This window comes from Populus nigra, chromosome 10 (genome assembly GCF_951802175.1).
Source record: "Populus nigra chromosome 10, ddPopNigr1.1, whole genome shotgun sequence".
NCBI classification, from domain to species: Eukaryota; Viridiplantae; Streptophyta; class Magnoliopsida; order Malpighiales; family Salicaceae; genus Populus; species Populus nigra.
The window spans coordinates 13,058,563-13,075,919 of NC_084861.1; the positions used below are offsets into that span (position 1 = coordinate 13,058,563).

Genomic DNA, 17,357 nt, shown 5'->3' on the forward strand with positions numbered 1-17,357 from the left:
CCTGGGGTTTCTCAAGTGCAATGTAGATGCTACTATCTCAAATAATGTTGCAGGTATGGGAGCTGTTTTTTATTATCCGAGAGTGTGGTTGTGATTATTTTATATATAAAAATATATTAAAATAATATTTTTTATTTTTTAAAAATTATTTTTGATATCAACATATTAAAACGAATTGAAAAACTTATAAAAACACAGATTGATTTTTATTTCCAAACACTATTGAGTATAGCTGCTGGCTAACCACAGGTGCTTTCGAACACGCATGGTAGAGGCATTAGCTCTTACAGGGGTTTTGGAGAAGCTTCATACACTTGGTTGCAACAATATCATCATTGAATGAGATGCAAAAGCCCTTGTAGATGGCATTTGCCTCTACAAAATTAGCTCACCCTGATATTTTCGAATATGGGTTAGTCCTACAGGACTGTCGCAGATTGATTGATGGTTCAGCTACTATCAAGATTGTTGATGTCAACAGAAATGCCAGCTCAATTGCGCATTTTCTTGCTAATTTGTCATTTGATTTTATGGGTGATGTTTCTTGGAGTCACACTCCTGATTTTCTCTGTACTGTGCTTTCAAGTGATGCTTAGTAATGCAGCTACCTTTCTTAAAAAAGAAATGAAAAGGACCACTCTGTCCATTTTTATCATGCGAGGAAGTACAACTTCGATTCTTTTGTTTTTTTGTTTTTTCTTTTTTTGTTTAAAAACATATTTTGAAAATAGAAAAATAGACTCTCTGTCTCTCTCTCTCTCAACTTTACTCTGAGAGTAGGGTTTACTTGCACACACAAAACCCTAAGCCCAAGCACTCTCTCAACCTGCAAATTGTAGCTCTAGGTTAGCCATGATTCTTCATGCTCTGCTGTCTTCTTTTTTATTATTATTTATAGATATACATACACACACTCTTTTCCTGTCTCGCCTCTGTTTTTTTTTTCCCCATATAGTTTCGTGAATTTGTACAGGTCCAGTGTAATGGCGGGTACCCGAGAAATCACAGCAGCAACAGAATTCTTGCTTGTAAGTCTTTTTTTTACTCTCACTTTTCTTGATTGTGTACGAAGGATAAAATTTTCAGTTTAATTTTTCTTGTTTCTGCACTTGCAGGATTCAATTTCTTGTTAATTGTTCTAGAAATCTTATTTTTTTGTGATTTGTTTTCTTCCTGGAATTCTATTACAGGGTAACAATAGGAAAACCCTGTATGTGCAGAGAGATTTGCCTATTAATCGACGGAACCAGTTGCTGTTTGGGATGCTTCGTGGTCATAGGCCTGCGTTTGGTGTATCTAATAAAAGGAGTGTTTCATTGAGGTGTCGTGCGCAATCAAAGCCTAGAGCTTTGGTTTCTGGGGGTGTGACGAGTTCTGTTGATGAGCAGTCATGTTTAATTGAAAAGCCCGCGCAAGAACTGATTCATTTTTATCGCATTCCGTTGATTCAAGAGAGTGCAACTCTTGAATTACTTAAGTCTGTTCAAACGAAAGTTTCAAATAAGATTGTTAGTTTGCGAACTGAGCAGTGCTTTAATATCGGGATTCGGTCTGGGATTTCAAGCCAGAAGCTTGGGGTTCTTAGGTGGCTTCTACAAGAAACTTATGAGCCCGAGAATTTGGGGACTGAGAGCTTTCTCGAGAAGAAGATGAAGGAAGGAGTGAATGCTGTGATAGTCGAGGCTGGACCCAGGTTGTCTTTTACCACAGCTTGGTCTGCGAATGCTGTATCAATTTGTCATGCTTGTGGGTTGACAGAGGTTACTAGACTGGAACGGTCAAGGAGGTACTTACTAAAGTAAGGGTGTGTTGCAAGATTATCAAATCATTGAGTTTGCTGCAATGGTTCATGATCGGATGACTGAGTGTGTTTATACTCAGAAGCTTACATCTTTCGAAACCAGTGTAGTTCCGGAGGAAGTTCGATATGTTCCTGTCATGGAGAGGGGTAGAAAAGCATTGGAGGAGATTAATCAGGAGATGGGGCTTGCGTTTGATGAGCAAGATTTACAGTATTATACTAGTTTGTTCAGGGAGGACATCAAGCGGAATCCGACAACTGTGGAATTGGTTGACATTGCACAATCTAATAGCGAGCATAGCTGGCATTGGTTTTTCACTGGGAAGATTATTATAGATGGACAGCCCATGAATAGAACTCTTATGCAGATTGTGAAGAGCACGTTGCAGGCGAATCCAAATAATTCTGTCATTAGTTTCAAGGACAACTCGAGTGCAATCAAAGGCTTCCCTGTAAAGCAATTGCGGCCAGTTCAGCCAAGCTCAACATGTCCCTTAAATGCAAGCAACCGTGACCTTGATATTTTATTTACAGCCGAGACTCATAATTTCCCGTGTGCAGTGGCACCTCACCCTGGGGCAGAGACAGGTGCAGGGGGTCGAATTAGGGATACTCATGCAACAGGTAGAGGGTCATTTGTTGTTGCATCTACAGCTGGTTACTGCCTTGGGAATCTGAATGTTGAGGGGTCTTATGCGCCATGGGAAGATCATTCTTTCACATACCCATCAAACTTGGCATCACCTTTGCAGATTTCTCATTGATGCTAGCAATGGTGCTTCAGATTATGGAAACAAATTTGGGGAGCCCTTGATTCGGGGCTACAATAGAACTTTTGGTATGCGACTTCCTAGTGGGGAGAGGCGGGAATGGTTGAAACCAATTATGTTCAGTGGAGGCATAGGGCAAATTGATCACACCCACATAACGAAAGGGGAACCTGATGTTGGCATGCTGGTTGTAAAGATTGGAGGTCCTGCTTATCGAATTGGAATGGGAGGTGGGGCCGCATCAAGCATGGTGAGTGGCCAGAATGATGCTGATCTTGACTTTAATGCAGTACAGCGCGGAGATGCTGGAATGGCACAGAAACTGTATCGTGTTGTTCGTTCCTGCATTGAGATGGGGGAGAACAATCCAATCATTAGTATCCATGATCAGGGAGCCGGTGGTAACTGTAATGTTGTGAAGGAAATTATATATCCAAAGGGTGCTCAAATTGACATCCAGGCAATTGTTGTTGGTGATCACACAATGTCTGTTTTGGAGATATGGGGTGCAGAGTATCAGGAGCAAGATGCAATTTTGGTGAAGGCTGAAAGCCGTGACCTCTTGCAATCAATCTGCAAAAGGGAAAGGGTGTCAATGGCTGTTATCGGAACTATTAGTGGCGAGGGACGTGTTGTCTTGGTTGATAGTTCAGCTATTGAGAAATGTCGTTCAAATGGACTCCCTCCCCCTCCTCCTGCAGTGGATCTTGAGCTTGAGAAAGTTCTTGGGGACATGCCTCAGAAAAGTTTTGAGTTCCACCGGGTGGTTTCTGCACGAGAGCCACTTGATATTGCTCCAGACATCACAGTGAGGGATGCTTTAATGAGGGTATTAAGACTTCCATCTGTATGTTCAAAACGATTCTTAACAACAAAAGTGGACAGGTGTGTAACAGGTCTTGTAGCACAGCAGCAAACTGTTGGTCCTCTGCAAATTACACTTGCTGATGTTGCCGTCATTGCTCAGACCTATACTGACTTGACTGGAGGTGCCTGTGCCATTGGGGAACAACCTATCAAAGGTCTGGTTGATCCGAAGGCTATGGCGAGGTTGGCTGTTGGAGAAGCTCTCACAAATCTGGTTTGAGCAAAGATTACTTCTCTTTCTGATGTTAAGGCAAACGGGAATTGGATGTATGCTGCCAAGCTGAATGGGGAAGGAGCTGACATGTATGATGCTGCCACAGCTCTTTCAGAAGCTATGATTGAACTTGGCATTGCTATCGATGGGGGCAAGGACAGTCTCTCCATGGCAGCCCATGCAGGTGGTGAGATTGTTAAGGCCCCAGGAAATCTCGTTATCAGTGCTTATGTCACTTGCCCTGACATAACAAAAACAATTACCCCTGATCTGAAGTTGAGAGATGAGGGTTTACTTCTTCACATTGATCTGGCCAAGGGAAAGAGGCGCCTGGGTGGATCTGCACTTGCTCAGGCTTTTGACCAAGTTGGCGATGACTGCCCGGATCTTGACGATGTTTCTTACCCGAAAAAAACTTTCGAGTTTGTGCAGGATCTTATTACTGAAGAAATAATCTCTTCTGGCCATGATATTAGTGATGGTGGGCTACTGGTCTGTGCCCTGGAGATGGCATTTGCTGGGAATTGTGGTATTCTTTTGGACTTGATTTCAAAAGGGGAGCCTCTTTGAAACAGTCTTTGCAGAAGAGCTTGGTCTTGTTCTTGAAGTCAGCAGAAAAACTTGGATATTGTAATGCAAAAGCTCAATAGTGTTGGGGTTTCTGGCGAGATTATTGGGCGAGTGATTGCCTCACCCTCGATAGAATTGAAAGTTGATGGGGTAACTCAATTGAAGGAGGAAACATCTTTCCTTAGAGACATTTGGGAGGAAACCAGTTTCCATCTGGAGATATTTCAGAGATTAGCTTCTTGTGTGGACTTAGAGAAGGAAGGTTTAAAGTCTAGGCATGAACCTACCTGGAGATTGTCCTTCACTCCTACCTTTACAGATGATAAATATATGATCTCAACATCGAAGCCAAAAGTAGCTGTCATTCGAGAGGAAGGCAGCAATGGAGATAGAGAGATGTCTGCAGCTTTTTATGCTGCTGGTTTTGAACCCTGGGATATTACAATGTCAGACCTTCTGAATGGAGTTATCACTCTTCGTGATTTCATTGGTATCGTGTTTGTGGGTGGCTTTAGCTATGCCGACGTGCTTGATTCTGCAAAAGGTTGGTCTGCTTCCATACGGTTTAACCAGCCTCTTTTGAATCAATTTCAAGAGTTCTACAAACGACCAGATACTTTTAGTCTTGGTGTTTGCAATGGGTGTCAGCTCATGGCTCTATTGGGGTGGGTCCCAGGTCCCCAAGTTGGGGGTGTGTTTGGTACTGGAGGAGACCCATCACAACCAAGGTTTGTTCACAATGAATCTGGTCGGTTTGAATGTCGCTTTACAAGTGTGACAATAGAGGACTCGCCCGCTATCATGTTCAAAGGAATGGAGGGTAGCACATTGGGTGTGTGGGCGGCTCATGGTGAGGGAAGAGCATATTTCCCTGATGATGGTGTACTTGATCGTGTGATTCATTCAAATTTGGCCCCAGTAAGATACTGTGATGATGATGGGAATCCAACAGAAGTTTACCCTTTCAACGTCAATGGCTCTCCTTTAGGAGTTGCAGCAATTTGTTCTCCTAATGGGAGGCATCTTGCAATGATGCCTCATCCTGAGCGTTACTTCTTGATGTGGCAATTCCCTTGGTACCCCACGCATTGGAGTTTGGACAAGAAAGGCCCTAGCCCGTGGTTAAAGATGTTCCAGAATGCCAGAGAATGGTGCTCTTGAGACAGGTTAGTGTCTTTCACAAACATTCTTGTCAGGGTTTTGCTTCAATTGCTTGCTGATACTCTATTTTTCTGTTTCAGGCCTGTATCTTGTCTGATGAACGGGGAGGATGGGTTCATTACTAATTAAGGCATCTAGAACTTTTTGAAGTCAGGTGGTGGATTTGCTTCTCTGTTCAAATCTAAGTATCTCCAAGGTTTCAATTTTTTTCCTCAATTTTTTCTGCCAAAAATACACAGAAGTTTGAGTGGATTTGGGGTGCACAACTTTTTTGAGTTTCATGTTGTTCCCTTTACCATGTTCTAGCCTCATCCTTTTGTACTGTAGCTAAAGTGCTAAATGAGGTAGGCATGAGGAATTTTAACTGTTAATGAAAAAAAAAAATTTTTGGCCGTCCCTTGTGATGGATGAGAGGCATAAAGAACTGAGGCCAACTTCTTGCAATGGCCCTTCCATTGATTATGCTGATGTGCAAATGAAGAGGTTCCTTTTAACCAGCTTGGAATGAACTGTTTTAGTTATGCAATCCATGAATCATTTTTATTGAAAGCCAAGTCATTAATATAGGGAGGTGGGGTGCACAACTTTTTTGAGTTTCATGTTGTTCCCTTTACTATGTTTTGGGTTTGTCCTTTTGTGTTGTAGCTTAAGTGCTTAATGAGCTATGCAGGAAGAATTTTAACTGTTAATGAAAAATAAATTTTTTGGACATCCTTTGTGATGGATGAGTGACATAAAGAACTGAGGCCAACTTCTTGCAATGACCCTTCCATTGTTTACGCTGTTGTGCAAATGAAGAGGTTCCTATTTAACCAGCTTGGAATGAACTGTTTTAGTTATGCAATCCATGAATCATTTTTATTGAAAGCCAAGTCGTTAATCCAGGGAAGTGTCAAACAGAGTAGTCAGGGGTGTGTGGCATATGGAATTGAATGAATTTTATGTTCTGTGAATCAGTCAATTCAGGATAACCTCTCTAGTTATTCACGATCTTGAAGAATTATGTGGTTTTCCATGTTATGGCCAAACATTATCTGCGTTGCAACCAATTGAACCTGTACAATTGCGGTACATATTTTGTCATTCTATGTTTCAGTAATCAAGTGTACAGTAGCACACAGAAATGAGATGGTGGCTATTGTCCATCTTTGAAGCCTATAAACCTGATGTTTGTGATTGTGTGTTTGCTTATATTTTGCTGTTGACTCCACAAATTTACTTCCCCTTTTCAGGTTTTGATTATTCACCCACTTACGTCCCAAAACAAAAAAAGCTTTACTGAGCGAGGTATCAGCTGTGGCCTGAAGGTCATTCAATTTTTTTGCCACAGTTTCTCCACAGAGAAGATTTAATATATTATAGAGCTTGCGTGCCCTATCTTCACGTCTAAAATTGGCTGTATTTTTGTCAAAACCACAGTTAACTGCGCTTGGTGCTAAATACTCGTCAAACCATCTTAATATATCCGTATTTCCATCTTTCTGTCACGGTATCACTTTTTGGAGGCTTGGTTCATGTTGCATCACCATATCACTTATTCACATCATTGCAGTGAAAATTTATATCCAGGTGACATGGTGCCGATATATTTTACCCATGCCGTGCCTGTTTAGAATTTCAGTATGATAACATGATATGATATAAAATTATGTAGCCCTGCACCTGTCTGCCTGTCTCAGTATGTTGTCTTTCTTTCTGTTGGTACTTGTGCATGCATATTATGTGCTGCAGGTACTTCATCTGGTTCTGCTCTAGTTTCATCATCCAAATTCTTACAGACTTAATTGATCCGAAAGAAAAGGGTGTTGCATGGTGGGGATTCATTTTGGAATACATCTATGCTTTTATGTTTATAATCATAGTTGTAGTAAAATTACAAAATAGCAACCCAAATTTGTTCCCTGATGGACCAGAAAAATTCTTATGTTATTCAAGCTCATATGGAAGCCTTATTCGATCCTAAGCTTGGATCTCTCATGGTTGTGCTATCATTGACAATTCATGGGCAATGTGCAGAGGCCTCTTCGTTTGTTCCTTCCACAAATCTCTACAATAATTTTGGCTCAGACCTGCAAAACATTGGATTTACAAAATCTCTCACTGCACACTGTTTTCTCGTTGGTTACGGGCTTAGAGCCTGTATGTTGGAGTATATGATCCTGCTAAACTCAAGCGTTTAAAAAATAAAAATTTGCAGCCTATGCTCTGCGGAATGCTGCTTGAGGCTCCATCCTTTTCACGCAAGGAGTTCCAGGCACTTCTAGATCTGAATGAAGGCAGTCATCCTTGCAGAAAGTGGATTGACCTTAAAGTTTAGGTATGTTGTCATTCTAGCATGAGCTTTTCTCCTGCTATTTCATTCAATTTCATTTTATCATGCTTGTCTGCTTAATTCCAGCATTGAAGTTACAAATACTCTATGATCTCAATCACCCGTATGTATTTATTTTATTTTATAGTACTAAAGGTTACAATCTATTTTATAGACAATTATTAATATTATAATTTGCTAATGAGATAGTCAGGCAATGTTTAATGGTGTCATAGCTTGATCTGCATTTGTACGATTGCATATGAAAATGAGACCAATAATTTTTTGTGAAACAGCATGGTTGGAGCTAATTGTTGCATTCTAATGGAAGGGCTGTGAAAGGGGCATTCCCAACATAAGATGATAGATAAACTAGTCCTAGAGTGCAAACAGTGGTTGTTGTTACGAATTGGAAACTATTTGTAGTTGCATCAATTCAATCATATGACCTGGAAAGGCACTGCATATTTGAAGTTCACTTTCTCTATGGTATTTTTGTGTTTGGTGACTTGATGCAAGGGTGGGTGCATTTTTTTTGGATTGAGCACACCATGATATATTCCTATCATAATTATGTTTAGTATGTTTTAGAATTTTTTCAAGTATCTCTTTTTTTTTTTTATCACAATTGTGGATATGTGCTTGTCTCGGCTAGTTACTAAATGATCTATTTTGACAACCAGAACTTGAATAATTTCTCAAATAGAACGGGTTTATTTTAGGCTGCAATATATTTTAATGACCTTGAAGCCTGATTGCAAACTGCCTAATCAGTCTGGTTTAGATTTCCCATGTAGCATTTTGCAGTCTATGCATGTACCTTTTTTTTCTATTTCTGCTGCTACCTGAATCTGTCGTCTTGATCTCTTCTCATCATCTTGTAAAGGCTACTAAAGGTATTTGATTTGATTTGATTTAGAGTTCTGGGATAAAAGAGATGGTTGTATGGAATTCATTTTGAAGCTTCTTACACGTGGCATTGAAAAAGGTTTTATATGGGTAAATATTGAGAAAAGTATCAATCTGTTGAATGCTTTGCATCACTTAATATTTCTTTGGTTCATGATTATCAATGTATTGAATACATCAAATCACGTAATATTTCTTTGGTTCATGACTGGTAGTGTTGCCAACTGCTTGGAATAATATTGCCTTTGCTAGAGTTGAGCGAAATTTTTTCTGGATGTGTCTCGTCTAAATGATTGCTTGCAGGTCTGAGGTTAGATGTTTTTAGATGACAGGAAATGCTTATTTGGAATCTCACACCCTGACATTGAACCGTTGCAATCTACATAACTGAAACTACAAAGATGCAAATACAATTTTCCTTATTGATCCACGAAACATCTGTTGCGCTAGCCCTGACTTGCAGGTTGCCAAATGTTGTCCCCAGAGTTAAGGATCATCTCATATTATTTTGTTTCCGCTGTCTGGTCATGAACAAAAAGTGAAGATCTCTTTGTCCATTTCTTCGAGAAGTCTCTCTAAAGGACGCGGTGAGGGTTGCAAAAACTGTTTTGGTCTTCCCATCCATACAAGGAAGGAAGTGGTGCCTTCATTCGGCCGTCAAAAGTTTGGTTACCAGTTGTATATCCTGAACGGTTTAGTTGTGCAGATTGTGGGTTCTGATAGTGTTGTGTTAATGGCATCTTGTTGGAAGGAAAACAGCATTTCAAAATTCAGGTCTGAAATTGTTTGCGAACTTCCACCTAGTTCCCGACTGTGAGACTGGCCATCTGGTTCCCAAGAATTTCTATCTCCTCTTGTAACCTGGCAACCTGCAAGGCAACTAAGGGTCCATTTTGTTTCGTTTTAGTTTTTGCATTTGCTGTGTAAAAAACATGGTTAGGTGCTTGGTAATATACCAAATTGCATGGCTCATCAAAATATTGAGTTTAAAATACAGTTTTTACATGTTTTTTTAATTGAGTTTTGTAAAACTCTATTTTTGCGTTTTAAAAATATTTTTTTAAAAATTTTAAATTTTTTTATTTTTTTCTTTACTTCAAATTAATTATTTTTTTATATTTTTAGATCATTTTGATGCACCGGTAATAAAAATATTTTTAAAAAAATAAAAAAAATATTTTGATGCATTTCTAAGTAAAAAACACTTTTAAAAAAACAACTACAATTGCTGCACATAAAACTCAACTATAATTTTTACTAAACACGAATCTAAATTTAACTAATCATATTTAATTATATTTTTTAAAATTTATTTTTTTAAAATCACAATCACAAAAAATATCTTAAAAACAAACAAACAAACTCTAATCACTGTAAGAAACTCATGCCCAAAGTTGGAACTCGTTTATATTATAGGTGATTTGTGCAAATGTTTGGGCACCTTGAGAGACACCATAGACACCTGTTGTTGGAGTGCAAAGATATGCGCAACACAACCATATATTGGATCTCGCATCCTAGCCAGTGCTTCATAAGAATGGTGATAGCAGCGTCACCTCGTTTGTGCAGTGGTAGGTGCACTAATAGCTTTGAAACTTTGCTTGCAACGAACACTTTGTGCGCTGCTGCTAAGTGGGCCGCAGCCTGGTCGTAACAGAAGTACGGTGAAACACACATTCGCTTGTGCACTTTCTTCTCAGGAATTTGCAGGCTCCGCATGAAGAGCCCAGCCCTATCATTGTCCTATGTTTGTGAAAATGCAGTCTAAACAAAGCCTTTACTATAGAAGTTGAATCAAATTATGCAGTTCTGACAGTGTTGATCTTATTTGTGATGTGATGCCATCTTAATGAGTTTCTTGATTGCTTTGTGAAGGTTTAATGGACCTAACGTCTTAGGCTTTATCATGAGATTGTCTGATAAGGGATCTCAGCAGAGCAGTTGCTGAAGAAATCATGATAGGGGCTTCATTAAGTTACAGTAGTTGCTAAATTCCATTGACTTGGAAATATTTGGGCTTGTTTATGCGTATGTTTCTCTCGTCAGAATTCATTTCAGGAAAAAAAAAAAAAACCGGAGACTTAAGTTTATGAAGGTCACCAACTTGTAACTTTTTTTCCCTCTGGACTCAGATCCAACCATGTAGATTGGTGCAATGCCAAGTCCAACATGGTCGGTGTGTAGAGATAATGGTATATTGTTATTCAATATTTTATTTCTTTAATCAGAATCAAGCTTTAGGATTTGGTGCATCACGGCTTTAAGTGTGCTCTTTTAGCTGAAGGGAACAAATTTATGTTGTTTTATATGCTGAAATCATAGCTTAGGCATTGGACATCAAGTGCATGACTCATAACAGCTTTTTGTCTGGTTCGCACTAATCCCCTAATTATGCAGTTTTTGATCGACTTAATGAGGTAATAATCCAATACCTAAGCATGTTTTAAAGTTACATTTAACGGATAGGTTGTTGCCCATTTTATAATAGTTACTTTCACGGCTGCGTTTCAAATAACGTTTCTTTGAATTTTGATTTTGATTTTTTATTTTTTTTTAATGTGTTAATATTAGAAATATTTTTTAAAAAATATAAAAATATATTTTAATATATTTCCAGCAAAAAAAACATTTTAAAAAGAATTCATTATCATAATTCTATGTTCCGAGCGATATAAATTCCTATTATTTGTCTTTTCAAAACTGTTAAATTTTTCTATTTAAATGGAATTATGACAGGCAGGTGTTTATGGGATGGTGGAGGATGGAAGCTTTTTGGCTTTCGGGTATAACGATGAAAGTGTCTTTCTCGAACATGGAATGATGATCCGTTTATCCATCTACAAGTGCTAAAGCTTGCTTGATAACTTTCTCCCTGAACCTATACTTTGCACGTTCAAGAACCTAATTGTTTTACTAATTACTTCATTTAATTTTTTTATTTACCTAAAAAAAGAAAGATAATACAACCAACTGGATAGAATTATAGCATTCACACACAGACAGTCCCTTTAGGAGTCGCAGTCTTTGAGGCCATTAGAGCATTTGTGGGCCAAGTTTTAGGTCCCCATCTTTTCGTTTACTTCCCAAAATGTCAAGACTCAGAATTTCAGAAGAAGAGCCCCAATTCAATAGGAAGAATTTGGGTCCCAAGCTAGGAAGATAAGTCTCTAGCTGGATATCGTCACCTGTGGCTGTGTTTCAACTTTGAATTCTGCTCGGCAATGAATGGACAAGGCGGTTGAACAGTCGCCTGGACAAAACCATCGACAAATCTTGCACATGACATTTTGACTCTTCTGATGAGATCCTGATAACCATTTATAATCTCAGAATTATCCTGCAGGGATGTGAGTTTGGGCCCGTAAATAATTAGGGGTTTTCAAAATAACCCAGATATTATTCTATATTTATATTATTTGAACCGAATTTACATGTTAAAATTAGATGATATATATAGGTCAAATGCTGGTTAGGATTTTTGAAACTCGTTGAAATTGATATAATTCATACAATCTAATGTAAATAATATGAGTTTTTGATATAAATAATATTTTTCTTTTTCTTTTTTTTTTTTAATTATCTTCACATTTTTAATCACCTCTCATTCTTTTAATTTCTTCCTCTTTTCTTTATTCTCTTCTTTTACAAAAATTATACTTGTTCTTTATAAAATTTGATAATAACAATGCATTTTACAATTCTATTTTTTTTTCCTGTTCGGCAATGAAGAGATAATAGAAAAACAAATAAAAATTTCAAGAATTTAAATTAAATTTTTATTTTTCTAGTCAAATTACAAAATCAAAGGTATTTTATAGTCTCCTCCTGCTAGACTATTTTTATATAATATTATACTCTAACTGTTTGATATAATATTTGATTATAATTTTTGTTTTGTTTTGTTTTGTTTTTATGTGAAAATTATAATAATTTTTATGTTGTTTCTATTATATATATTTTAGAGATTTTATCTAGTTCTAATAATTGCAACCGGATATTTTTTTAGGATCACTGAATAATAAAAAATTTAATATATTCAATTCATGGATATATGTAATATCTACAAAAATTTTGATAGAAACAGACAATCACAAACGAACGGGGTGTGGTTCTAGTTTCTAAAGCTTTTGTGGTAATAACACAATTGCAAACAATTTGAGTGGCAAAGAGCACCTCCCTCAAACTCAAATTGCTAAACCCTCCAGAGGAACTCAAGCTAGAAATTATTGTCCTAATGCCACGTGGAAGCAATCCAATCTTGATTGTGTGGCCGTTAGGAATTCAAAAACCAATCCTCAAAGACCCCGATTTCCTGTTGCTATAAGTCCCTCCCTTCGCACCTCAAAGGCCAAAACTCTGCATTTGCTAGCTAGAAGTCACTCTACCCTTTGCATTACTTTTTCAATCAATCACTGCTGTTCGATCATGGCAGCCACCATCTCCACCGTTGGAGCTGTCAACAGAGCACCGGTACTCTAATCTTAATTTCCCGCCATTTTATTCTTCAACTGACTATCTGCATCATGTGCTTTAAATTTGATACCTTCGCCTGTATATAGCTTGTTTTCTTACCCAGTTTTAAGATCGTGGGTTCTTAAACTATCCAACACGGTAACTATTTTGCTGCTCTTTGTGTTGTTGTTTGTTTCTTTTCACTTTTGGGCCTTACATAATTAGCAAAAGAGTAAAATTGTCATGCTTTGTGCTCTTATGTGTGACGCTGCAAGCATATCTATGCTTGTGTATGCATGAATTTATGTATGAATGAACCTATGTAATTGTGCGCGCGTGCGTGTGTATGCTTGCTTGTGTACTATATAGGTTCAATCAGTTCTTTTATAAAGGGAAAACTTAGTCTTGGATTGCTAAATGAACTGGGATTAAAAGCTTTAAGCTGAACTAACTAATTAATGGGTTCGATATTCATAGATGAAGTGACGAAGGGCTTAATTTTGGTTGTGCTATATTGAATGTTAAAAAATTTGGAATTTGCGATGAATTAGTTGGATCTATACATGTGGTTTGTTGGGACTAAATAGTGTCAAACATAACTTGATGCAGCTGGCCTTGAATGGCTCTGGCGCTGGATCCACAGTCCCAACTTCAGCTTTCTTTGGCAACAGCTTGAAGAAAGTGAGCTCATCAAGGTTCACAAACTCCAAGATTTCATCAGGGAGCTTCAAGGTTGTTGCTGAGGAGTACGATGAGGAGAAGCAGACCGAAAAGGACAGATGGGGAGGCCTTGTTACAGACATGTCTGATGATCAACAAGATATCACCAGAGGAAAGGGTATGGTGGACTCTCTTTTCCAAGCCCCCCGGGGAACTGGAACTCACAACCCCGTTTTGAGTTCTTATGAGTACCTCAGTCAAGGTCTTCGTACGTAAGTAGCGCACTTTTATTTATGGAAATTATTGTAGATTATATTCTCTAACACAACCAATACTTATGATTTCCATTTCGCTTGAAGTTGTGGACAAGTTTGATTATGAACATGACTTGGTGACTGTGCTTTAGGTACAACCTGGACAACATGATGGATGGTTACTACATTGCTCCTGCTTTCATGGACAAGATTGTTGTTCACATCTCCAAGAACTTCATGAGCCTGCCTAATATCAAGGTATATATAACAGCCGAATTCTTTTATAAAGTCAATTCAGTATATTATTAAATAATCACTTCTATATTGGTATATTTGAAAAAAAAAATAACAATTTCTGTGACTTTGTTGCAGGTTCCTCTCATCTTGGGTATTTGGGGAGGCAAAGGTCAAGGAAAATCCTTCCAGTGTGAACTGGTCTTTGCCAAGATGGGAATTAGGTGAGTTTTTGTTTCCATCAACTTTATTTCTGTGTCTGACAGCTTGTACATGTTGAATATGTTAGACTATAGATCTTTCTGTTATGCTTGTTGCCATTTCATCTGATGATAACACATATTTCAGCCCAATCATGATGAGTGCCGGAGAATTGGAAAGTGGAAACGCTGGTGAACCCGCAAAACTTATCAGGCAAAGGTACCGTGAGGCGGCTGATATAATCAAGAAGAAGGGAAAGATGTGCTGCCTCTTCATCAATGATCTTGATGCCGGAGCTGGGAGGCTTGGTGGAACTACCCAATACACTGTCAACAACCAGATGGTTAATGCTACCCTCATGAACATTGCTGACAACCCAACAAATGTGCAACTTCCCGGCATGTACAACAAGGAGGATAATCCACGTGTCCCCATCATCGTCACTGGTAACGATTTTTCAACATTGTATGCTCCTCTTATCCGTGATGGTCGTATGGAGAAATTCTACTGGGCTCCTACCAGAGAAGATAGGATTGGTGTCTGCATTGGAATATTCAAGACTGACAATGTTCCCCAGGACGATGTTGTCAAGCTTGTTGATACCTTCCCTGGCCAATCTATTGGTAAGCTAGTTCCCTTCTAGAATTTTGAAAGCTTTATTGGTGGAAAGTGTTTCTTAAAACCAAGTTTCACAAAGTAGACGTTAGACTCGACATTCAAAAAGGCCTTGGGTGCATTTTTGTTTGGGGTGGCTAACTTTTTGTACTCTGTGCAGATTTCTTTGGTGCTCTCAGGGCCCGAGTATATGACGATGAGGTGAGGAAGTGGGTCTCAGGTGTTGGTGTTGAGAGCATTGGAAAGAAGCTTGTGAACTCAAGGGAAGGACCCCCAACTTTTGAGCAGCCAGCGATGACAGTCGAGAAGCTCTTGGAGTACGGAAACATGCTTGTCATGGAGCAAGAGAATGTGAAGAGAGTCCAATTGGCTGACAAGTACCTGAGCGACGCTGCTCTTGGTGAAGCCAATCAAGATGCCATTGAGAGCGGATCTTTCTATGGTTAGATCCCTACATCCTAGAGGCCTGGATGGGAGGTTTGCGTCTGGCTTCTGTTATAGTTATGGTACATGAAGTTAAAGCAGGAGTTTCACTTGAGTTGGTGTTCTTTCATTGTTGTTTGTTGTAGGCCAAGCGGCACAGCAAGTAAAGGTGCCTATCCCTGAAGGCTGTACCGACCCAAATGCAGCAAACTTTGATCCAACAGCTAGGAGTGATGATGGAAGCTGCTCTTACTGAATCCTTTTCTAGCTTATTCGGTGTGCAAGGAGCAGCACTTTCTAAGTCATGATGTGAGATAACCAAATCCTATTGTTCCATTTTCTTAAATGGATATTGCTATCCTCTGATTTTGTGTCATAATTTACACTGTCCAATATTTATTGGGTGCTATGTTTTTTACCACCGTATCCACGATATTTTTATTCGCCTCACATTCCACCTGCATCAATTTCTCACATGTTTTCTTCTTGCTGCAACTCTCAAGAACTCTATAAATTTACAAATAGTTTTGGCAAGATCATATTTTTTCAAACCCTTTCTTTTCGGTTTCCCGTATATTTTATAATTGATCAATTGACATGAAAACTGACAAAAAGGTTGGTAGTTGACTCCAAAATTAACAAAATATTGCCACTTGGCTTCAATCAATCAATATTAATTGCTCCTCGCATAAAGGAATTAAATCCACTTTGGAGGAATACTAGAATTAATTTATTGTTTTTTTTAAGAAAAAACCCTTGTAAACGTTTTTAGTATGAGAAATATGTTGTGATGTTATTGATCGATTGTTTTGTTTACTCGAGATGGTTGTTGGAGCATTAGAGAGCCAGTGACGGCAAATATCGAAATACGAGGGAATTTCCCTCAAAAAAAATTGTGATTTAATCTCTATTTTTAAAAAAAAAACTATAAAGAATGCAATTCAGTTCCTATCCAATTGGTTAGAGTTGATTGACCAATATTTTGTCTATTTTTGTGCATATCGACTAGTTTGAAGTAATTGCACAGACTATAGATAGTTGGTCGGTAATTATTTTTTTAATATAAAAATAATATCCTCCTGTTACTTTTATCTTCTTCTTTTTTTTTTTTTAATTATGAGTTCAAAATAGGATAGTAGATGATATTTTTTAAAAATATTAAGACGGTGATATATTGAATCGATCTAAATTAACTTGTTAAATGTGTAAACCGGATCATAAAATTATAATAATTATATAGAAAAAAAATTAAATATGACATTTAATTTTTAATCAACTAATCAAGAATGAAAAAATTAAAAAAAATTAAATATATATATATATATATATATATATATATATATATATATAAATGCTATTATCTCATTCATACACTGAGACCAACTTCCTGGTATCCGCCACTATAGGCAAAGTGTTTTCGAGATTGTATGGTGCAGAGTATATATAACCAAACACATAAAATTTGTTAATTGAGGCCTAGCTCTAAATTCCTAAAAACCTACTACATAGAAAATCCGCAAAAACCTGATTTTGTTAAAGTTGAAGTGACCGTACCATCCAAGACCTAAAAACTTAGCTGTAATTTGACTTAGAGCATAAGAATATTGAATAAAAAAGAAAACAAAATTAAAATCACACCATGTCCTTCATAATCCTTGACAGATATTGACGAAATTGTTGCAGACCTATATATATTATAATCGGTCTTCCAAGACGGACAAAACTGAGAGGTTGACAATGCTAGATTTGAGCACCCACAATGCTCGTAAATCAAGTTTTTTTGAGGTTTAGAGATCTTCAGATGCTCAAGCTGATTAATGTACGTACGTACGTAGGAGATAAAGACCTTGTAAAACTATAAGTGTGTGTGTGTGTATTTAGTTGCAGAGAAAATATTAGGGTTAGACAAGAGAGA

The 17,357-nt window shown here is 37.9% G+C and overlaps 1 protein-coding gene and 1 pseudogene across 1 annotated transcript; both read left to right on the forward strand.

The window, feature by feature from the left end:
• The first annotated feature begins 718 nt into the window (after positions 1 to 718).
• Positions 719 to 9,581, forward strand: LOC133705956 (probable phosphoribosylformylglycinamidine synthase, chloroplastic/mitochondrial; annotated as a pseudogene).
• A 3,330-nt stretch (positions 9,582 to 12,911) lies between these two features.
• On the forward strand, positions 12,912 to 15,892 carry LOC133705174 (ribulose bisphosphate carboxylase/oxygenase activase, chloroplastic-like). The gene is made up of 7 exons (XM_062130304.1): positions 12,912 to 13,073; positions 13,665 to 13,987; positions 14,122 to 14,227; positions 14,342 to 14,427; positions 14,552 to 15,027; positions 15,180 to 15,461; positions 15,589 to 15,892. Exons 1-7 carry the CDS (start codon positions 13,029 to 13,031, stop codon positions 15,696 to 15,698), a joined length of 1,428 nt encoding a protein of 475 aa, XP_061986288.1. The 5' UTR covers positions 12,912 to 13,028; the 3' UTR covers positions 15,699 to 15,892.
• Positions 15,893 to 17,357: the final 1,465 nt, after the last annotated feature.